We start from the raw sequence: 23997 nt of genomic DNA, 5'->3' as shown, positions 1-23997 counted from the left end.
TAAACAAAAATAATAAATGTCGTAAAAATGAAAAAAAAAATGCTTGGGTGTTCCAAGAGACCACTTCTTTTTTTTTTTTTTTTTAATTCTTTTTTTTCCATTTTATTTTATTTTATTTCTTTTCAGTGTTCCAGCATTCATTGTTTAGGCACCACACCCAGTGCACCCTGCAATACGTGCCCTCCATAATACCCACCACCAGGCTCACCCAGCCCTCCACCCTCCCTCTCCTCCCAAACCCTCAGTTTGTTTCTCAGAGTCCATAGTCTCTCATTGTTTGTCTCCCCCTCCGATTTCCCCCAACTCACTTCTCTCTATCTCACAGTGTCCTCCGTGTAATTGCTTATGCTTTATAAGTAAGTGAAACCAAATGATAATTGACTCTCTGCTTGGCTTATTTCACTTAGCATAATCTCCTCCAGTCCCATCCATGTTGATACAAAAGTTGGGTATTCATCCTTTCTTTATGCATTCATCATTGAAGGTCATCCTGGCTCTTTCCACAGTTTGGCGACTGTGGCCATTGCTGCTATGAACATTGGGGTACATATGGCCTTTCTTTTCACTACATCTGTATCTTTGGGGTAAATACCCAGTATTGCAATTGCAGGGTCGTATGGTAGCCTATTTTTAATTTCTTAAGGAATCTCCACACTGTTTTCTGAAGTGGCTGCACCAACTTGCATTCCCACCAACGGTGTAAGAGGGTTCCCCTTTCTCCACATCCTCTCCAACACTTGTTGTTTACTGTCTTGTTAATTTTGGCCATTCTAACTGGTGTAAGGTGGAATCTCAATGTGGTTTTGATTTGAATCTCCCTGAGGCTAATGATGATGAATATTTTTTCGTGCCTCTGTTAGGCATTTGTATGTCTTTGGAGAAGTGTCTGTTCATGTCTTCTGCCCATTTTTTGACGTGATTATCTGATTTGTGTGTGTTGAGTTTGAGGAGTTCTTTATAAATCTTGGATATCAGCCCTTTGTCTGTAGTGTCATTTGCGAATATCTTCTCCCATTCCGTGGACTGCCTCTGTTTTGTTGACTGTTTCCTTTGTTGTTTAGAAGCTTTTGATCTTGATGAAGTCCCAAAAGTTCATTTTTGCTTTTGTTTCCTTTGCCTTTGGAGACATATCTTGAAAGAAGTTGCTATGGCCTATGTCAAAGACACTACTGCCTGTGTTCTCCTCTAGGATTTTGATAGATTCCTGCCTCACATTGAAGTCTTTTATCCATTTCGAATTTATCTTTGTGTACGATGTAAGAGAATGCTCGAATTTCATTCCTCTACATGTAGCTGTCCAATTTTCCCAGCACCATTTATTGAAGAGACTGTCGTTTTTCCACTGTATATTTATTGATGTACTTACCACATAAATATAGGTAAATATGGGTGCTGAACCCATTCCTTTATTCCATGGTTAATCAACTGTAAATGATAAACCCACTGTGTAAAGTGAGGATAAAGTTAGTCATTTATGCTCTTCTATTTCTCCCAACATTTAATGACAAATTATTATTTTTAGTTCTTCTCTTGGTCAGTGTTGTAATCTTTAATAATTTATTGAAGCTACCATTTTTTTTTTGTCCATGTTATTTCTGTTATATCTCTTGATGTCCCTTGTTTTAAGATGAGGATACCAGTGAGTTTACAACATTTCCTCCATCCTATTTTATGTCTTACCCTCCCTGGCTCTTCTTTTGCTTTTTCAGTAACCTAGAAGTATTTTAGTATTTACATTATACCCTTCAGGAAAGGATTTTTAAAATGATCTAAAGGGAAAATTGAAAACCAAAGCCAATAAGTGACTTGTCTGAGACCCCTTAGCTAGTTAAGGTTAGAGCTGGAACTAAAGCTTAGGGCTTTCTGGGGGCGCCTGGCTGGCTCCTTTGGAGAAGCACGCGATTCTTGATCTCAGGGTCATGAGTTCAAGCCCACATTGGGGGTAGAGATTACTAAAAACATTAAATAAACTTGAAAAAATAGAAGTAAAAAAATAAAGCCTAAGGCCTTTGACTTCCGATCTCTAGGGGGTTTTGTACAGATAAACTCACTGTTTGATTCATCACATATTTATTGAATGTGTGCCCTCCGCCACACACTATAGTAGATGCTACTAAGACAGAAGCATAGGAAATGGTCTCAAATCTCAAAGTTACTAGTGACGGAGGAAAAACAGATATATGAACAAATCCCTGTTTCAGTGAAGTAGCGTGCAAGGGAAAGTGCTATCGAGTTCTGTTTCTGGTTTTTGTTTTAACCCCACAGCTCAGAGATTTGAGAAAGCGATAAAATTAGAAGTGACGGCTTTAATATGTTGCAGAGAGAGTGTAATTACATATCCGATTTATGCATGTTTGAAGAATAAATAAGATTTTGCTGATACACTTGAAGGAGAGGATTGTCTATTTCTATTAAGATTTAATGCGAAAACAATTTTTATATATTTAAATGATAAATTATGTATTATATCATGTCTAATGGGCTCAACCTGTTGTTTCCGAGTATCCAGATATTTTTCAGTTGTCCTTAGATGATTGTGTAGTATTTTGACTCCAAGTCTAAGACTTACGCATTTTCTACTAGATCTTTTTTTATGGTGACATGTGAACTTTTTCATTTCTTTTCCCACCCTCAGATTTTCATCACTGTGAATTGCCTGAGTACAGATTTCTCCTCCCAGAAAGGGGTGAAAGGACTTCCTTTGATGATTCAGATTGATACATACAGTTATAATAACCGTAGCAATAAACCCATTCATAGAGCTTACTGCCAGATCAAGGTCTTCTGCGACAAAGTGAGTAAAGATCATAAAGGTATCTTTGTTACTAGATGTTACTTTTAATGACATTTCCTCCTTGTCACCTTCTCTTTATAGTGGTGTCAAATTAATCACCTTGTCGAACACACTGGGAGTTGTAACCTTTCGTCTTCAATTCCTATTAGATATCTAGGGAGTCATCAGTCGACTGTACTTTTTTTTTTTTTTTTTAATCAATCATTTTACTACTGATTTAATGGCTGATTGATATTGCACTGTGCTACTCACTTAGATAAATGAAATAACAGATTAATAGTTTTTACTGGGTATAGACCTGTCCCAGAGCATATCATTATAACCTTTAATATTTTATGGGTTTTATTATTTTATGGGGTCTCATCCAGAGCTTTTTGGAATAGAAATGGCACCTATAAAATAAGTTCTTTAGTAAACATGCACTCAGGAGGAGATACAGCTTTTTAATCTCTCTGAATCCCAACACAAGAAGATAGAGCAATTAGAATAGCAAATCTTAAAATCCTGTGCTTATGTGACATGAGGTTTTTACAAATCCCAAATATGAATGGGAGTAAACAGCAACGAGTTTTGAGGCCTGTGCGATATCAGCATCATGAGGTGGAAAGCAGTGGTGCTACTTGATAACCAGAGAACAGGAAGCCTACAAGATTGCCCCATGGTACCCACGAGAGAATGAAGTGTGCCAGCTGAGGACAGCATGTGAAGCCGGGGTGGGAGAGTACGGATTTGTAGACTCCAGTTTGCTATTGCTGGTAGAGGCAAAGGGATGGAACATGGAAGTGTTTGGGGCTCTAAGACCTCCAGAAAGTTAGAAATTAAAGTTCTCTTCTTTAAAGTTATAAATTAAAGTTTTCTATGGCAAAACTCTGCTCTGAGGAAAAGCTCCTGGGAGTAGAATCCAACTTGAATCGAACTCCCTCCACTCCTCCAAAACAAGGGGCGAAGGAAAGAAGTTCCAAATAAAAAGGACAAGGAGAAAGGATACAGAGTAGACAGATCTCAGGAAATACAGACTATTTTTTTTTTTTTTTGGTCACTTTGTGAACACATTGGAAGAGAGAGCATGAGAGCCGTGAAGTCGGCAGAACTCTTGTTCCACTCATTTCCCTTAAAAATAACTATCAGAAAAGAAAAACAGTTGAATCCCATACAGTGTCTCATGAAAAAAAGAGATTAAGATCTGCTTGACTTCCTCGAGGACAGTGGGTACCTGCCCATGAAACAGATGATACCTACAGCTGAGTGTTCCAGAATGAGCTAAATGAAATTAAGAACATCACAGAAACCATGAAGAGCAATATAAATCACATAGAAAAATTCATGAGCTGTTTTGAAAATAGCTGTGATAGAATTCAAGAGAGAATTCAGAAATAAAAGATTAAAATATTTCAGAAGTAAAGACTACATTAGATGCAAAACAAGAATGAATGAATATACCAACCAGGGAATGCCTTCAGAGGAATACAAGTTGAAAGGAGAAAAATTTTTAAAATCAAAAGGAATAAAAAATGAGAGACAAAAGAAAATAACAGATAGAAGACAGAGGTAAAGAAGATCCATTATTAGGAATCTTTGAGAGAGAGAAAACAAACAGTGGAGCAAAACAAATGCTTAAAATGATAAATCAGGAAAACAGTATAAACTATATGCATAAATAAATATGTGTATATTTAAGCAGCCTACTGCATACTCGGGAAAATTAACCCAGGATAATCACTATCTAGTTGTTAACCTATGAAACTATAAAGACATTCTTTGGCCATCTAAGTAAAATAGACTAGACTAGAATAGAATAGAATAAAAAGCCACTTTTTATCATCAGACTTTTATCATCAGACTTTTCAACAGCATTCTCAGCGTAGCCTCCCCAGTAGGCGGGCCTGTTAAGCCAGTAGACACAGTTGTTGTGTAAATGAGTAAACAGTAGGTGAGTTGCCAGAGTCATACAGCAAAAAAAGTAGGGGAGCTGGATGCAAATATGGGTCTGATTCCAAACCCATACTCCTTGAATGGATGAACAGCTGTACACATGGAAGCCAAAATGACAACTGATGATTCAAAACCTCAACCAAGAGCCAAGGTGTCCTTTAAAAACAAAAGGAAACATACAAAAATCAGTTAATATCTTCAATTCAGCATATTAAACTTTAAAAAAGCATTTTCAAATGATGTACAATGTGGGATTTCTTAAGTACAAATGGGACAGCGTTTAAATGATTTGAATTCCCTCACTTTATTCCAAATACTTTAAGGGAGATTGTAGAATCCCACCTCCAGGAATCTCTTTCTTGGAAGTGAGGACTGGGATTAGGGGGAAGGAGGAAGGGAGGGAAGGATGTGATAGAGACTGGGTGCGGTCCATTTACCCTTACATTGCAGCTGGGATTGATCGTGGGAAAGAGAAGCTTTAAAGGATGCTCCTATAATATTTTTTTTCAACAATGTTGATATGACAAATACTAAAACTCAAAAAAAAAAAAAAAAAGGAAAACGCAAGATGAATTGAGAGTGTTAACTTTGTTGTTCACCTGTGCACTAACACTCTAAGAAACTAGTGATGTCAAGTGTGCCAATGGTTGGTTTTAGTTTACTTATCCTGGTATTAAGGATAAGGAAGAAATCTCAGGCAGGGTGTATTAACCTTAACCTTAACTAGCAGTTAAGGTTAATACATTCTTCTAATAAGCTGGATACCAAATCTTGTGTTGTGATTTGCCGTATTTGTAGCTCTAATTTCAAAACCCAGGAAAAACTTCCTCCTGGGAGATTAAAAAGAGAAAAAGTTTAATTTTTCCACTTTTCAGATGGGTGTGTCAACGCAAATTATTTTGAATTCTCCTCTAATGTGAAAAAACTAAGAGCTGTTCCATTTTAAAATCATACATTTTCCAGTCACAGTCAGGAATCTTAAACAGATGGAATTCTGCACTATTTATAGTTCTCCAGCTTGATTTATAATGAACACACCTGTGAGAATCAAAGACCTTCTCTAATTTTTTTTTTTGATATTATGATACCTCTATGGAAATACAAGTTTTTGCCTTAAAAAAAAAAATTGGGATCTGTCTGTATATCTACCTATATTAATACCTATGACTGTGTCTTTATAGCTGTATTTAATTACTCCCATTATCTTTCCTGAAAAACAAGAATTATAGTACTATAAATAGTAAGTACGTATTGTACAAAACTTGAGAAATAAAGCAATGTTCTTTTTTTATAATAGTTTTTTTCCCTTTATTAATTTCTGTTTGAAAAGATCTTGGAGGTGACGACTATTGAAGATTATGAAAAGCTAAAGGTACTCCTGCAAACCATCTTGGTACCTTGGCCAACTTTCAACTGGTTATAGACACATTTTTAAAATAAACTTAAGAGAAATTATTTAAGTATCCAATAAAACAAAGATAGCCATTATCTCTCAAGAGGTGGCAAAAATGATCACAATATAATCAGGAAATCTTGAGGTGTATTTTTTCAATCTAACACTCCAAAGTGAGCATTTAGTTAGAGGAAATTATTTTCAAATGATAAATCTGGTCTTTGTAGCAAATTACACTGTTCTGGAAGAACTAGACTTTTTTGTACTTTGATAAGAGTGGAAAGATCTTTTAGAAGGTTTAGGTCACAGATAATCAAAGGAAGTAAAGGAATTCATGGAAGGTCATGTTCAAGGAAACTTTCTCCATCTTAATTAAATATATCTCAGCTTCCCTGGGTCATTACGAAGTCAAAGCTTTATTTTAGAAATAGGATTGTGGTTCTCCTAAAGATGTTTGGATACTATCCAAACTTGTTTTGTCATACTGATACCTGAGCATTCTGGACAGATGGTATTTTATATAGACATGGCACCAAGAGTAGGCAGTGTGGGAAGCTACTGTAGGTTTTATGTTAATCCATTTGGTTTGGCATATCCAAGAATGCCTGTAAAATAATAAGCAGGTAACTTTATTGCCTAAAAGTTGACACTGAACATATGTAAGTCTTGAAACAAATTAATTGCAGGCTTTTTCTTCAAAGTAATAGTACAAAATAAAACAAGAATTTAGAAATAAAACTGCTTGACCAATCTTGGGGTCTATCTTCCGTGAGTTATAATTTATATAGATAGAAAAAGTTGTATGTTTTTATTTATATTAAATAGTATATTGTGCAGAACTCCTAGTACATAGAAAGACGTCTTATGGACCCAACAAAAAAATGAGTTATAGGAGACTTTTGCTTATATCTCACACCAATTTCAACAAGGCAATGTCTATACATTTAACACTTTATTTTCCCAAAATATTATATGTTATCTAGATACAAAAACTCTGCAAAACCTTAATATATCATGAAAAAACTTCCAAAGAATATATTTCTGTATTTTATCTCCCTTGTGCTCTGGATTTCCATGGTTTATAATTATCCATGACAATTCAAAACTTAAAAGTGAAGCCCTATAAAATAATTACTCCCTTTTGGTAGTAAGAAGATTTTTGACATAAAAATATATTTAAGATATCTGGTTAAACTACTCTATCTGTCCAGATCTTATCTAGGTAAAGCTCTTAGAACTCACCTGGCACAGAATAAGTGCTGTGTAAATGTTAGCTATAATTACCCATTTTTCAAGAATTACCTCTAGTGTTATCTCCTTATGATGCCTTCATTGCCCACAAATCTCCAAATCTCTTGTGCTGTGCATTTACTTCGGCCAGAATTTGGAATTGGCTTTTTTTTTTTTAAGCCAATTTAATAAAACATTTGTCTCAGTGTTTTAATTCAAAGCTTTGTATATCTTTTTCTGTGAAGTGCCTATTTCATGACTCTTGTCCATTTTTTAAATTGGTGCATTAGTTGTCTTTTTAAAGTTGAATCATTACTTATATTAAGGATTTAGTACGTTTTAAAAAAAGATTTTATTTATTTATTTGACAGAGAGAGATTGAGAGATAGCAAGAGAGGGGAACATAAGCACAGGGAGAGGAGGAGAGGGAGAAGCAGGCTTCCTGTAGAGCAGGGAGCTCGATGTGGGGCTCGATCTCAGGACCCTGGGATCATGATCCAAGCCGAAGGCAGATGCTTAACAACTGAGCTACCCAGATGCCCCAAGCATTTAGTACTTTATATGATATTTTTTTGCAGATATTTTCACCATTTTGTTGTCTGCCTATTAATGTTTTTTGTTGTTGTTTGTTTGTTTTTTTCTGTTTTTGTTTTTGTTTTTTGCCTAACAGGTTTAATTTTTACATTTTCAAATCTAACTTTTTGTCTTGTGGGATGAGTTAGGGGCAACTTTTAGTTAGCGGTTGCCAGCCAGTATGTGCTTCTCCCTTCCTTACATGTACTGTCACAAAGGGCAGGAACTGTCAATGCGTATCTGAAATCTAGAGGAGGAGTCTAGTCTGGGGTGTCTATCTGGATGTCACCTGTCTAGGGCATCATGGAAATATGGGTGCGGGTGAACTCTTCTCCAGCAAGAATGGAGAGAAAGAAAGGAAAAGAAAACCTTTGGGACATAGGTATTGAGGGTGAGAAGAGGAAAATGAGTTGGCAAATTTGACACATTAGAGTGACAATAGTAAGAGTCAGGGAATCCTTGAAGGCCAAGAAGGAAAGATGTAAAGTGATGGTCGATTGGTTAAGTAGAGAGTGGGCTCTGGCAGGAGAAGCCAGTGAAGAGGTCAGTACTAGAAACCGAGGAGCAAAAAAGAGGTGAAGAGACCAAACTTCTTTCTACCTGGCTGAACAAGTCCATCTCCAAGCACTTATGAACACGTTAAAACAAAAACCGAAATCCTACTTGTATGTCCGAAGCAATCATACATATTGTGTATTTCCTTAGGCCCTCCCTCATACTATAATGGTGTTTGTAAAAGTTCCATGACAATGAGCAAAGGGAAAATTTTATAGGGAATAAACATTCAACTTTAATGCTCTCTCTGTGCCTAGGAATGATGTTAACAGGCCAATGCTTTATCTTAGTGACATTTTATTATAATCCCTAAGGTTACTTAATCGACCTCACCTCACCTAAGGAACCTGGGCCTGGTCTTTCTGTGTGAATTAAAAACTGAAGTTGTGTATATAGGCAGGATTTCAAAACAGAGGGAAATAGGGAAGAAGTGGGATCCCTCGGAGGTCGAAATGTAGTACAGACTAAGGATCTGTCTCAGCCTTCAGAACCTTGGCCTGACCTCCCTGGGGGCACAGAAATGGGGCCGCCTGCTCTCCCTTTACCCCTGCTTTGTTTCTTATCCTACAGACTTGTCTATGGGTGCTGTTTTTGCATGCTCTGATAACATAGCTGGCATTGTTTGCTTTTCCCTGTTAGGGAGCAGAAAGGAAAATCCGAGACGAAGAGAGGAAGCAGAACAGGAAGAAGGGGAAAGGCCAGGCCTCCCAAACCCAGTGCAACAACTGTGAGTGTTGCTGAGGAGGGGTGGGCTCTGCCCAGGCCATGTCTCCTCAGGGGGACAGGTGGGAAGAAGTGGGTGGTGGGTGAAATGATGGGTGTGGGAGGGATGGCCAGCTTTTCCCTAGCCACGAAGACTGGGTGACTTGTGTCTCTGAAAAGCAAATGGTATCCCACGATCACGGATTGTTTGTGCTGGGAGGGACTTTGTAATATCACGGAGCCCAACATCTTCCTCCTCTAGATGAGGAATCTAGGCATGAGAGGCTCTATCACCAGAGTGCTCGCCCAGAGCTCACGCGCTTTCTGTTGGTTTGGCAGTGGGAGATGGGGCGATTGTAAAATGTGTTCACATCTGTGGCTTTTGGAAAGCTTCAGAGGGAACAAGAGGGAACTCGGACCAGGGCTTACAGCTGAGAGCTCCAAGTCACACACAACCCTCTCTCGTCCAGCCTCTGATGGGAAGCTGGCAGCGCTGCCTTTACAGAAGAAGAGCGACATCACCTACTTCAAAACCATGCCCGACCTGCACTCACAGCCGGTGCTGTTCATACCCGATGTTCACTTCGCAAACCTGCAGAGGACGGGACAGGTAGGCTCTACCTGCTAACATACACCTGCCCTCCCTCCCCGGGCCAGTGGAACCTTAAGACTGAAACACGTCAGGCAGTGTTGACCTTGAAAATAACCTTTGCACTCCATGTGTAGCCTGAAAAGCCAGTCATTCCCTAAGAAAGTGGATTTGTATAGAAAGGAATGTCTCAGCAGAAGAAACTCACTTAGTAAGGGGAAGAAGAGAGTGAGCGATAGTGGTGAAGTGTTGACAAAGCAGTGAAAGCGGAAGAAAGTAAGGAGGCTGATAAACTTAGAGAAGTTTTGCGAAGTTTCGGGCTGTCCTTTGGGCCTGTGGAATTAGCCTGGTGCAACAGAGCTCCATCTAATGGTGGAAAATTGAACTGCACCCAAAGCTTCAGAAAGTTGCCCAAGAGGAAAATTTTTTGATTATATAAAACCGTATCAACAATTTTCCCCCTAGTAAATTAACAGTTCCCATTGAATACATAAATCACTCCACACCAAAAGAAAAACTAGATTGTAGACAAGCCTTTTTAAAAGTAATTCTTGTCTTCTGGTTATATCTACAAGCAAAGAGCTAAAATTAAAATAACATAAACACCCAGTAATCAACTCAGTAAGGTAGCTCAAGTTGATGAAATATTAGGTGTCCACTAAAATTATAATTATGTAAATTATGTAGCAATATAGGAACTAGTTACAATAACATTTAGTGCAAGAAAAAATTAGCATACCCTTTTGTGTCTATACTGTGATTCTAGATATATATCTGAACTTGAATGTAACAAAAATTGTAACATTTGATGTTAAGTGATGGATGATTTTTTCTATTTTTAATATTTTTAGTATTATTTATTTTATGTGATAAATTAGAGTCGTTAAAAAAATGTACTTGCCTAGCATTAGCCTGATTTGTCCTTCAATAAATAAGTTGGGTTTTAGTGAATCTTGTGTGGGTTAGCTTTCTTTTAAACTCAAAATCCTCCAAGGAAAAGTTTGTTTTGAGAAATGAGGCATATTGACATACTCAAGTTTTTCTCGCATTCTGAATGTTCAGACACTCAGTGGAATTGACCTTAGTCAGGAGAGGACATCATTATTGGCTCAACTTGCTCTTTCTGAAGAATATATTGTCCTTCCCCTTGTTGTTGCATTATTGGTATGAAACAAAGCAGTTACAGCAAGCGAGGGTTCTTTGTTGCTGTTCATGACAGAACATGGTTACAAAATCCAACTAGTGTTTTCTTAGAGTGCATTCCACTAAAAACTAATTTAACAATCTCATCCTGTCTTACTTGTTTGATAGGAACAAGGTCACAAGGGAGAAAGAGGAATGTTAAGATTTATCAAGCTATGAGGGCCAGCACCTCATTTTAATTTATTTTTTTAATTCCCAAGAGTTTGGTGATTTGTTCATTTACCATCTTAGCCCCATAGGATTTTATGAAGCTGGGTATCCGCACTTTCCAGAAGAAGGGGTAATTCAAATTGTTCTTAATGTTTACCGTCATGATTCTGGCTTCGGCTCTGTGTCAAAGCTGACAGCCTGACCTGTTCTCTTGGCAACGTTTCCCTGAAAAATACAAAGCTGTAAATAAATCTTCAGAGGAAAATTGACCAAATCTGTGAGTCTTCTGGCCTCACTTGGCCTCTCCATGTCCGAACTGTGTTCCTAGTCTGTGGCCAAATCAGAAGGAAAATGTAGCCTGAATAGTTTATTAGGTTTTTCTGTTTTTTTGTTTGTTTGTTTGTTTCTTTTCTTTTTTTTTTTTTTTTAATTTTATTTTACAGTTTATTTGGTTTTAGCATTTGCAGAGCAGCTCACTCAGCACCCCTAGGTCATGGGCAAAGTTCAGTTCTGCAGTCTGGGGTCACCCTGGCAGAGCCCTCAGGCTTCTCCTGTGGCTGTGGAGCCAGAGTGAAGGGGGTCAGTGAGGGAGCCTGCTGAAGCTCTGGGCAAGGAAGGAGCACAGTCAGCTGTGCTCTGGAACAATGCGAGAATAGTCCATGGTTGATTGACTTACTTGGTTGGCCCAAGGACAGGAGCACCTACAGTGTGGCTGGTTGGGACTTAAAATCTGCCTTTTCTTCTAAGAGCTAGAAAGCGGGGAGATGGGTCCAGAGGCAGAGCTAGAAAGTAGGGAGACAGGTTCAGAGGCAGGAGGGAAGACGACAGTGCCGTGATGCAGAAGTGGGTGTGGGGAGGTGTCTCATTTTGACATGCAAAACAAGATCCAGCTGTGGCTGGTCAGGTCCCAGATGGTCCCTGGGGCTTTTCCCTGGAATGCCTTTAAAAACAGGAGCTTGGGAGAAATTGTGAGATACAGAGGCATCATCCTTCTGATTGGACTTCCTCAAGGCACCTGAACCCAAGGAGGACTTGGCTCTTCCCTCATACCCTCAAGAGCAGTCTTCCCTGTTGTAGTTTGTAAACCACCTTCCCCAAAACCACAGGCGTGCTTGATAAGAATTCAGGTTCCCAAGTTCCATTCCTAGTGTTTTGAATCAAAATCTCTGAAGAGGGTTCCATATTTTTTATGCACTCTAAAGTTTGAGAAACACTCTCTAAAAATTAAATTCATATCACTAAGCCCTAGAGCCAACAAGGAAGATACAGTGGCCACTGTATGAGAGAAGTGACAGTGCAAGGGCAGGGATAGGGACAGTGTGGTAGAGGCCATTCAGGAGGGCAGGAAAACACTTAAGTGAAGGCTGCTTCATTTCAGGGTCACCAGTCAACTTTGCAGAGAGCCCTCCATGACCCTGTCACACAGAGAGGGCAGATGCGTTACACTGCATTTAAAGAAACTAGCAAAAAGCAGGCCAACGTCAGGATGTTTTTCCCAAAAAATCCAGTTTTGTGGCCAGTGCTGTGGGCCAGGCTCCCTGACTTATGTGGGCCATTCCATATGCACCTAAATAGACAGTCCCATTTCTAGAACATCACCGAGGCAGAAACTCCAGTGCCATGTTGAAGCCTGGGGTATGGCAGAAGAAAACAGCTTACCTTTGCTGCTTTCTGTTAAAAAGGAACACAGTACACAATACCACAATAGACATAAAAAGTTTTAAGAGGGTAAGTTCCCTGTGGAAATCTTACTAATGACTAGAGTGGCTCATGCCCAAGGAGTCCCGGGTGGCTGGCTCTGTTATGCCGTGAAGTCGGGGAGTGACAGCATCCCAGGCACTGCCAGGAGCCTTTGAGAAGTGCACCTGCACCGGCAGAGACTACTGAAGTTAAAATGTAAATGTCTGATGCTAACTTGGGTCTCGCCCTTCACCAGAACAAAGATGATCCCGAAACACGTAGATGAAGCTCAAGAAAGGTCATATTCATAAATCATTGGGTCACGTGGACCTACATGCATACCAGGTCCCCTCTGGAGTTCTGTAGTTTCATAAAATAATAAGGATGCTTCATAATTTCTCTAAATCTGATTTTGCCTGCCACAGGGCTGACCACTGAAAGGAATCTGTTCTCAGAAGTCTGGCCTGGAGCACCTCCTAGAGCTACTTGGCCTTTCCCCAGCCTGAGGACAGTCGACTTTAAATGTCTTTGTTTATGGGATGCCAGAAAGGCCCAGGCCCTTTCGGGGAACCAACAGAGAGGCCTGAGGTTACTGCTGCACTGCCCTGGGACTCTTGCTCCTGTCCCTTCTCTAGAGCACAGTATCTGTCATCAGATCACCTCTGGACCCGATGGGATTGGCTACTCACAGGCCTTGCTCCAGAGCCTTTCTAAACAATGATTTGTAGATCCTGCTAAAGTAGACCTTTAATATCAAAAGCAAGGGCTGGCTTAAAACTGTAAGTAATCTGATCAGAATGACGTGAGCTAGAAATAATCAGATTTCCAATTTGACTTCCTTAAAATCTAAGAAATAACCCTAGGGAGAATGTGGGGTTAAAGTTGTATTTCTTTGGACATGCGTGCGCGTGTGCGCACACACACACACACACACACACAGCGTCATGACACAGATTTGCCTATCGTCTTCTTTAAAACAGAGTGAGAGCCTAGGAAAGTCTGGATCCCGTGATATATTTCCATTTCTTGCGTCTGACCTACAGTAAGCCTGTTGTTTTTTCCCACAGGTGTATTACAACACGGATGATGAACGAGAAGGGTAAGACACTCAGTTCTTTCGCCTTGCGTCCAGAGTCAGTTCGTGGCAGTAGAAATGGCTCTTGGAGCACAGGATAACCATGGGCTTAGAGCTGAAAAATGAGAAAGGCTTGACCCTGGGGCTGTCTCAGAGGAAGGCTAGGGAAATGCTGTTCTCCTTCCGACCTTTCTTTATCTCTCTTCTTTCTATGATCTGCCTCTGAATAACTAGCTATTTTTCCAAGTGACCTATCGCTTAGATTTTGCCTTTTCACCAGTAATCCAACTACTGTCATCTCTGGCCCCAACACAAGATCAGGGTGAGCGTGGGGTGAGAGCCAGGGAGACAGCCTGCCCTGCCTAGGCAGTAGTGCTCAGGTCACCCACGTGAATCTCTTCAAGCCCTCACTGTGGGAGGTGGCCCAGGGCTAGTGGCGAGGCTAGTGTGAATGAAGCTAGGGAGGCTGAGAGCCTAGTCACCGTCCTTGGGATTGTCCGTAAGGAAGGGTTTACATGGGTCACTAAGACTCCCAAGTGTCTTGCACATCGAGTTTCTACATAGTGCTTTCTGTGCATTTGCTCATTTTATATACTCCTGGAATTTTAGAAACAAAAGGGAATCTTCGAGGTCATTTAGCTGACCCTCTCTTCTAAGCAGTGTAACGCAGTACCCCACATTTTTGATAGGGAGTCCGGCAGCTTCTACTTGGACACTCTCACTGAATGTAAGACAGCTCTGACACCATTGGACAGTGGCAGCTCTCAGAAAGTTCTTTTGTTGAACTGATGTCTGCCTTCACCCACTGACTTGAGTTCTGCTCTAGAGAAGCCCCATCCATTTCTCTTCATTCAAATATAGTTTTATATCTCAATCTCCCCACTCCAGGAGATACCACCAAATTTTTGATAGTTTCCCTAGAACTGGCTCTCAGAAATAAATATCTGTTCTCAACCATATAAGTTGGAGATTATACTGGGATAATTTCTTCTTGTGACCTGGACCCTTTTTCCTCTTAAAGCAACCTAGAACTGTATTCATTTTTCAATATCCTGTTATATTACATATATACCACTAAAATCTTGGTTTGCATTCTGTCTGTGTAACTGAAGTCTTCAGATCATTTTATTCAGACTGTAGTCAAACCAGGGCTTCCCTGTGCTTAAGCAGTTAGTATAATTATTTATAAAACATTTCTCGGTGAAATAAGTGGAGCAGATATCGCTGAGTTCATTTCCTAGAGCAGAGTTTGGTAAACTACAGCCTGAGGGCCAAGTCAGCCCATCACCTGTTTTTGAACAGTCCGTAAACGTTGTTTTTTTCTTTTTCTTTTTTAAGTAGGCTTCATGCCTAGCATAGTGCCCGGGGCAGGGCTTGAACTCATGACACTGAGATCAAGACCTGAACTGAGATCAAGAGTTGAATGCTTCACCACCTGAGCCATCTAAGCACCCCATCTGCAAACATGTTTAAATGGTCCAAAAAAAAAAAAAAAAAAAAATCCAAAAGAAGAATAATATGGTGTGACAAGTGAAAATTAAATGAGATTCAAGTGTCCCTAAAGTTTCATTGGAACATAGCCATGTTAATTCCATTATGTCTTGTCTGCGGCTGCCTTCCTACTGCAACATCGGAGCTGACTAGTTGCAACACAGACCTGTTTAGGCTGGAAAGCCTAAATATTCACTAATCTGGCCCTTTACATAGGAAAAAGTGTGCCACCCTCTGGTGAGGTAGAGAAGCTCAAAGGACGCGAAGAATTCCCCAGCTGGTTAGGTGCAGAACCTTGCCCAGCACCTGACCTCTAAATTCAGAGTTCTGAATTTTCTAAATACCTAATTAGATTGTTCTTTTTATCTTGGCACACAGGTAATAGATCCCCAGTGGCTGGAAGGAGCAGAAAGATTAGCACTATCCATTCTCATCTGGTACCTACTTTACCAGGGACCAGTGGCGTCATGGAAAGATAGTGACTCTGAGCTTAGGAAGCCCGGGTTCTACTCCTCCGGGGCCATGGCTTACCAACGTGAGGCTTTGGCCTGGATCCTTGACCTTTGGCCTTCGGTTTCCTCAGCTGTGAAATGAGGCTTTTGGATGAGGTGACTTTCGAGGTCTCATCTAGCGCTCTACTCTACTTACTCTTTCGTACTCTTCCCTTCTACCAGAGAAGTTAGCGTCGTCTGGGAGAAGTGCCTGAGACCTGAGTGCTGCCTCATGTGCACACCTCCCCTGGCACAGCCCACATGGCCCTTCCTAGCAAGCTGGCAATGTTTAGGTGGCCAATGACCTATTTCTAACTCGTCTGGCTTGGCCTCTCTGTAGGAATTACCCTCTGCTGTTGCATAATCATGAGGCCTGAGACCTGAGCCTCTGTCTCTCATATGTCTAGTTAGAGTTCGGTTGAGCACGGTAGGTGGCCTTGGAGCCCCAGTGCTAGTACAGGGTTGGTACATGGCCATTGTTATATGTTGAAGTAATAGTTAACATTCACTAGCTATCTTGGCTAGGCACTGTCCTAAGTGCTTTGTATGCATCGTTGGGTTGAAGTCTCCCAAAATTCCCATGGGGAAGATGCTGTCATGGTCTCCACTTTATAATGAGCAGCAGAGCTTGGGACCGAGAAGCGTGGTCTGAGTCACGCAGCTGGCAGTGATAGAGGCAGGATCGGAACCGGGTCTAGTGGTGCTCCCCGTGGCCCGCTCTTGTCATCAGGCCCTGTCACCTCGCTGTCTTAATTCTTGATCCGTGGCTGAAAGGGAGGCCCAGAGAGAGGCCCCGCCCCCCGTTGTGATCGCTTTCTGGTCTTGACCAAGGCACACCCTTGGCTCACCCTCTGGAGTGCAGGACCCAGACTGTGACAAGCCCAGGTGAGGGTACCTGGCAGAGGGGGCCAGTGCTCTGAGCCCCGAGGAGTGCCACCTGCCCTGGCACTCGCAGAGCCTGGCACTTGCAGAGTTCAGTGCTCCCTGCCAAGCAAGAGCCATTAGTATGACAGCATCTTGTTAAGAGCTGGGAAGCCGCATTCTCTCAACCACAGCCAGAGGAGGTAGCACAGTGAGGCCCGCTGCTCCCTCGCCCGGCTGCTTGGAGGCCCCTGTGGTACGAAGACACAGGCTTGTTCACAAGCACAGCCCGGAGCCTCCAGTGCCAGCAAAGCTGGGTGTGATTAAAGCGGGAAAGTAGAGGAAACAAAGATGAGATGGGAGGGGGAGCCATCATTAGGCATGTGCCCAAACAGGACAAAAATGGGAACACCTGTTTGTTCCTGCCTCTCTTGATGATAAAGTGAGTATGGGGAGGGAGACGTCTGGTGCTGAGTTTGGGCTTCAGTAGAGCCCACGCAGGTTTGTTTCCTAGGCCAGGGATCCGAGTTAGATGCAGAGGCTCTGGACAGTGCTTCTCAGCAGCAGGCCTCTTGCTGCAGTTTGGAATCAGTGGGAGTTGAAAAATAACTCACATAGGGGTAGCACCCCCGGGGATTTCAATTTCATTGGCATGGGGCACAGCTTAGGTAGGGAGACCTTTCCAGAGTCCCCGGGTGATCCTGATGCCCAGCAGTGTGTGTGAGGTCCTCTGCCCTGGAGGCAGCCAGCTGTGATCTGAATCAGACTGTTACAAGCTCTGTAACTTAGTATAATGACTTTGTGCAGTCTCATCTAAAAATAGCAAATGCTAATACCTAGCTAGTAGTCTGTCGAATGTCCTAGAATGTGGGAGAGACTTTCAAGGGGAAAAAAAAATCATGGCTGTTATTATTGTGGCTAAGGTTCCTTTTCAAGCCCCCAATAAATGATACTTAACTGAGAAATGGAAGAGAGGGGGAGGAAGAAGAATGGAAAGAACAAGCCAGACAGGAAGAATTTTCTGTGGAATATGGGCTCTTAACCAGGGATCCGTGAATCCTTGGGTTTTTTTATGGGGAAGAGGAAGGGCTTTAAACCCTTTGAAGCCATATGTAAATTGCTATGCAAATGTCACAGATGGTGGTAAATGCTGTTCTAATCCATTACTTCAGGGGACCTGGTCCCCATGCCCATCTGACCTCTAGTTCCTGGAAAACCCTTCTTGCCTTAATCTCTTGTCCACAGTTGTCCCCACAGAGGGCTTCCCCCCATTCCAGCTTACAGTGGAGTCCCTTCAAGTCCAGCACCTCTGTAGATTTCACACTGCATTTGGGGCACAGGGACCCTTGGCAAGTGTGTCTGGAGGACAGTGGTTTCCCTCCAAGAATCTGCCATCACCATGGTGCTGATTGGAATCCTCAGACCACAGTCCTCTCCAAAAATTTCTCTTAACCCCTTGCTTTTTCTCAAAGGCACACCACCTTGGGGCTGCACTGTATTATCTCCTCAAAAGCTGACAGTTCAGGAGAAGGAAAAGGTTTGACAGGACAACCACAACCCTGTGGATTGGTCCCATACCAGCTCAGGGAGACAGCTGCCCAGGATGACATCACTCATCATGCTGAAGGATGCCATTAGAGGGCCCTGCCATTCCTCTTGCAGGAGGGAGAGTCCTGTAGATATTGCCAGACCAAACTATGAGCTTGGTTACAGTGTTGCTGAGAAGAGCCAGTTCTGGTGCTCATCTACCATGGAAGCAAACACTTTGGCTAAAGTTCAGTACCTTTGGGAGAAGTTAGAGATTATTAACCAATAACCAGTGAGTGCATTTAATCAACATAATATTAAATCTAAAAAGTCATCGCCCTGTGTTCATTAGCACAAAATAAAAATCTTCTAGCATTCCAACTACTTCTTTGAAAGGAACGCTTTCACAGAGTTCCAAGTGCTTTGCTTTGATAAGGTTCTCAGGGATGCTAAGCAAACTATGAAATAGTAGCAAGGTATACTGGGCTCACAAGGTGGTTGAAAATAAAAGACAACTCCCCCAAGTTTCCCAAGGAAGAGCTGAAAACATAAATTAAAGCTTTAGGGCCAGTTTGAATCGTTAAACCATTATGGATATTGCCGAAAGAATCAATGATTTACTGATCCTTGCTTTTATTCATTTAATTAACCTACATTTAAAGAGTAACGTAGTTCAGAAATGTCTGTTACATTTTATGAAACACTTTTTTTCCCGAGTTCTTTACAATTCATCTTTGACATAGGGTCTTTCTCATCACTAAAATTAAATGTTTTGTGTCATCTCACACTATTTATCAGGGGAATTATTTCCCACTACGGTCAAAGTAGAGATACAGCTCTTTTTAAATCCTTATCTTCAAGACTGTCCTCGGAAATTTTATCCCAAGTCACAGATGCTGATTCTTATAACATAGAAATAACTACACAGGTATCTGCCACAAATTTGCCTCCCACTTTCAGTTGTTTTTAATTAAAATTTTTATTTCATGATAATAGATCCATATGCAGTTGTTAAGAAGCCCCCTTTTTGACTGATACATTTTTATTTTTTACTGTTAAGCATTGCATTTAAAAATCCACCCAGTAATTCTCAAATCTGCATCAGATAAGCAAAGGAGGTTTTAAAAAATATGTAAATTATTTTCATCAGTTTCTTACATTCATACCAGTTGTCCTTGCTTGTATACTAGTTTACTCTTTTGCAAACTGGAAGATTTGAACTAAAGACTCCTTTTATAAATTTAACCCATATTAACTCTTTCCACTCTCTTAATTTCTTTCTCAACTTCTCTGTTTTTCCTTGGGATTTTTTTTCCTGCTGCCTGAAGAACTCCGTTTGACATTTTTGTTGCTATTGTTGTTGTGGAACTTTTGGCAAAGAAATCTCTCATCGTGTTTGTCTATTATAAATGCTTTTATTTAATGGTCAGTTTTGTAGGATATTCTTGCTAGATACCAAATTCCAGGTTGTCCATTACTTTCTTTCAGTTTTTGTTTCCATCGTTACTGTTGAGAAATCGTGTATCTGTCTTCTTGTCACTGCTTCGAATGTGGCTGCCCGTCCTTCCTCCTTCCTCCTTTTTTCCTTCCTTCCCTCTCTCCTTCCCTTTCTTACCATTTGAGAAGACTGCTTTAAAATGTTTTTCTTTCTTTTAGTTTTTCAGAATTTTTATTAAGATGTTCCTACCTGGGGACGCCTGGGTGGCTCGGCTCCGTGGGTTAAGCAGCTGCCTTCGGCTCAGGTCATGATCCCAGCGTGCTGGGATCGAGTCCCACATCGGGCTCCTTGCTCAGCAGGGAGCCTGCTTCTCCCTCTGCCTCTGCCTGCCATTCTGTCTGCCTGTGCTCGCTCTCTCTCTCTCTCTCTCTCTGATTAAAAAAAAAAGATGTTCCTACCTGTAGGTTTCCTTTATTTTTTTCCTGCTTGGTATCTTACAGCACTTACTGAATCTCTGGGTTGATGTCTTTCATCAGTTTGGGAACACTAGCAGCTATTATCTCTTCAAACAGTGCTTCTTAAGTGTTCTCTCTCTGTACTCCTTTGAGATTTGAAATGTATATTAGAATGTTGTATTGTGCCCTGTGTTTTTTATGTGCTTTTCTGAAACGTACATCTTCTTTGCTCACTTTTTGTCAGCCTGGATATTTTCTTTCTTTTTTTTTTTTTTTAAAGATTTTGTTTATTTATTTGACAGACAGACATTACATGTAGGCAGAGAGGCAGGCAGAGAGAGAGGAGCAAGCAGGTTCCCTGCTGAGCAGAGAGCCCGATGCAGGGCTCGATCCCAGGACCCTGAGATCATGACCTGAGCCGAAGACAGAGGCCTAACCCACTGAGCCACCCAGGCGCCCTAGCCTGGATATTTTCTATTGACCTAATGAGTTCTTAATTTTAGTTATCATACTTTTTAGTTCTAGGGTTTACACTTAATTGGTTTATTTATTTTAATAGATTCCAGTTCTATATGTCTTGACACTTGTATTCATGAACACAGTGACAATTATTTTTAAGTTCACATCTGGTAACTCACTAAGTGTGTTTTCTGTGGGCCTGTTTCTATCGCCTGGTTTTCTCTTGGTCCTCGTTATTAGTATATTTACTAAGCATTAGTTGAATGGTGAACGATGTATATAAAAATTATGGAAGATCTAGGTGACCATGTTTTTCTCTTATGAAGGTTTTCCCTGTCCTCTGGTGTGCAGTCTGAATGAATGCAGATCACTACTCCATTTGGGACAGAACTGACCCTAAGCTAGGTTGCAATTTGTATTAGCCTCAAACTACTTTATCCTAACCCCTAGAGTGGCTTTGATGGACTTTCTCTGGGCCCTCTTCCTTGGTGGGATCTGAAATCTGATTTTTGTCTCTTTCGCACAGGGAGACTACTAAAACCTCCTCTATGATTTTCAAGGACTTTCTGTTTAATTTCATAGGTTCTTGTCCTCTGCAGTTTAGGGGCTTGGCAGATATCTCAAAAGGAAAACTGCATTGTCTGGTTTGCTTCTTTGTGCTTGCTTACTCTCTGGAGGTTTTTCCATTAGTCCTAGATGCCTTTGCAGCCCCAAACACCAATTTCTATTTCTCTAACGCTGTAAGATTACCAGAAGCTGTGCACACATTTTAATCCCTGCATATGTGCTTCAGCTGGGGTTCTCACCTTCTGTTCCCCGTCAAGAACTGGCAGATGCTCTTGAGGGGACAGTGGCTCACTGATGACCAGCTCACCGCTCTGCATTCCCTTCCCTGAGACCTCAGCTTCTCCAGCCCTGACTGCCCCATCAGCAGTCTCCACTACTTTCAAGAGATCTTCTGTTGGCTGTTTAATTTTAACAGTTTTCACATTGTTCTTGGCTAGAACATTGGCTTGCCATCAGCTGCATGTCATCAGGACCAGAAATACCTGTATTTCCTCTTCAGATGACCCTTCTGGGGCCTACTAACCTCGTCATTTATTACTTGGCATTTTTGAGCTCTTAACTGTAGTAATCGTTACTAAATCTAGGTGTGGCTTTTGTTTGTTTTGCTCATTCTGCTAGATGAGCTCTATCAGTACCCCAGATTAGTGTTGATTAAAGTCATTTTGGGATGATTACCCAAAGAGTAATTTGTTACTGAAATTAATTGAGATCCTACTCCATACTGTGAGGGACCTTGTAAGGACCTGAACACGAGAAAGTCTCCTCTTTTCTGAGGCTAACAGGGGAGGAAGCTCGCTTTATTTGGGGGCATACATGGTAATTGGCACATGTAGATGTGAAATAGACAAACTGTGTCTCCATGGTGCCTGCAACTTATTTTTGCACCTTACTTCGGTGCCTCCGCACTTGGCACGAATGGCTAGAGCAGCTCAGCCTGGTGGGTATGGCCAGAGACCCAGGCTTCAGATCCAAACACCTTAGCAGTTCTTTGTTTCTATCTCAGGGACTCTCTTTCCCTGAGACTGACCCCACAAGGCAATGGCTTCATAGGCTGCTAAACCCGGAGTCACCCCAATATTAGCCACACATGTGCCAGTGAGATAGAGATTGACGTCAGAGAAAGTGCCTTCTCCTGGTTCTCCAGTCCATCAGTGGTACAGGGCAGTGTAATGGGACAGGACAGGGGGAGACCTGAAAAATTTGTGTTCTTTTCATCTATCAAATGGGTCTGTCATACCTGCTTCTCTTTTCTTGCTTTGCTTTGAAAATAAATGAAACATTTGAATCCAGACCACACAAACTTATTGACTCCTGCTAGTTTTATAGATCGGAAATTGTGAAAAAGCATTTTTGAAATCCCAAGAGAAGTGTGGTTTATCCAAGATGTTATTTTAATGGCAGAGTTTGTAATGACTCAGAATGGGGTGCTATCAAAAGCCAGCAGGACTGGAAGAATATAAATAAATGTTGCTTGGTGAGAAAAGAAAAATCACCAGTTTAGGAACCCTCACACAGCATGAGAGCATGTCTGGTGATATTTCAGGCTATTTACCTGCTATTAACCTACTGGTTGCTGACAGTTGTGTGAATTGATTTTTAATCTTCTGCTCCCAAGGTCATGGTCATCCCATTTCCAAGACACAATGGAATAACATGACCTGCTTTTATGATAAGGTAGTGAGGTGAAAACACAGGGGAACAGTGCCCTAACAACCTATTGCCACTGTGAACGGGGACTTGAGTTTGAGTTTTTTCTCTAGTTGTTTTCACAGTTTGACTTAGTTGGGAATAAAAGAGAATGCTGATTCTTTTTTTTTTTTTTTTTTAAGATCTTATTTATTTATTTGACAGAGAGAGATCACAAGTAGGCAGAGAGGCAGGCACAGAGAGAGGAGGAAGCAGGCTCCCTGCTGAGCAGAGAGCCCGATACAGGGCTCGATCCCAGGACCCTGGGACCATGACCTGAGCCGAGGGCAGAGGCTTTAACCCACTGAGCCACCCAGGCACTCTGAGAATGCTGATTCTTAATAGCATTTCTCATACCCTCACATCATCATCTCAATTTTCCTGAGCACCTTTATTATGAGGTTGTCCCTCAAAGCTGCATTCTCTAAATAGCCTATCTTACTTGTCAGCCACATCACCCTACCCTTGCACACACTGAGCCTGACGTTGGTTTTCACTAAAATAGGGATAAGATTAACCGTTGCCCTGGCTGGCTCACATGGTGTTCCTGAGACCTCAGTGACCAAGAAGATTTCAAGGACTTTATAAAATGTGAAGTCTTTTTAAAAACCTGAGAGACCTCTTCAGAGCACTAGGCATATGAGATGATAAATTAAAGCATTGTTGGTTTAATAATTTAATAATATTTAATATTTATTGTTATATTTATATTATATAAAATATATGTTATATTTATATAAATTTATATTTATATATTATATAAATTTATATATTATGTATTTGGAATAATAAAATTTATAATTTATAAAATAATAAAATAAAAAAATATATACTATATATTTATATTTATATTATGTTTATTATGATATATTTAATATTTAATAATTTAATAGATTTAATAGAAATACTTCTGGACCATCCATAGTTTTGCACCTTGTGCTCTTTGTACCACTGGACCCCACCACTAGCTTGACTTGAGAATTGACAAATAGCTTCTTAATGACAATGATGCCAGTGGGGAATTGTCTTTGTAGCGGGGTTTTGTACTCTCTTGGAAGTGTCTCAGCTTCCCATGCAGGAAGCTTTTCCAACATGGGTCCTTTAGTTGCACCAAAGTGCATTCTTTGCTCTCTGAGGGTCCAGGGA

General features: G+C 40.9%; 1 protein-coding gene across 4 annotated transcripts in view; it reads left to right on the top strand.

Moving 5' to 3' along the window:
• The window catches only part of GRHL2 (grainyhead like transcription factor 2), a 161966-nt gene that overhangs the window by 117721 nt on the left and 20248 nt on the right, over nucleotides 1-23997 (top strand). For all 4 annotated transcript variants that reach the window (XM_059165898.1, XM_059165895.1, XM_059165897.1 and 1 more), the window contains exons 9-12: nucleotides 2636-2794; nucleotides 9117-9204; nucleotides 9650-9789; nucleotides 13869-13900. In XM_059165898.1, coding sequence (XP_059021881.1) covers nucleotides 2636-2794; nucleotides 9117-9204; nucleotides 9650-9789; nucleotides 13869-13900 — 419 coding nt within the window. The remainder of the gene's footprint in view (nucleotides 1-2635; nucleotides 2795-9116; nucleotides 9205-9649; nucleotides 9790-13868; nucleotides 13901-23997) is intronic.

Source organism: Mustela lutreola, chromosome 3, assembly GCF_030435805.1.
Source record: "Mustela lutreola isolate mMusLut2 chromosome 3, mMusLut2.pri, whole genome shotgun sequence".
NCBI lineage: Eukaryota > Metazoa > Chordata > Mammalia > Carnivora > Mustelidae > Mustela > Mustela lutreola.
The sequence above is the reverse complement of the archived record's forward strand: the minus strand, read 5'-3'. Positions and strand labels throughout refer to the sequence as shown.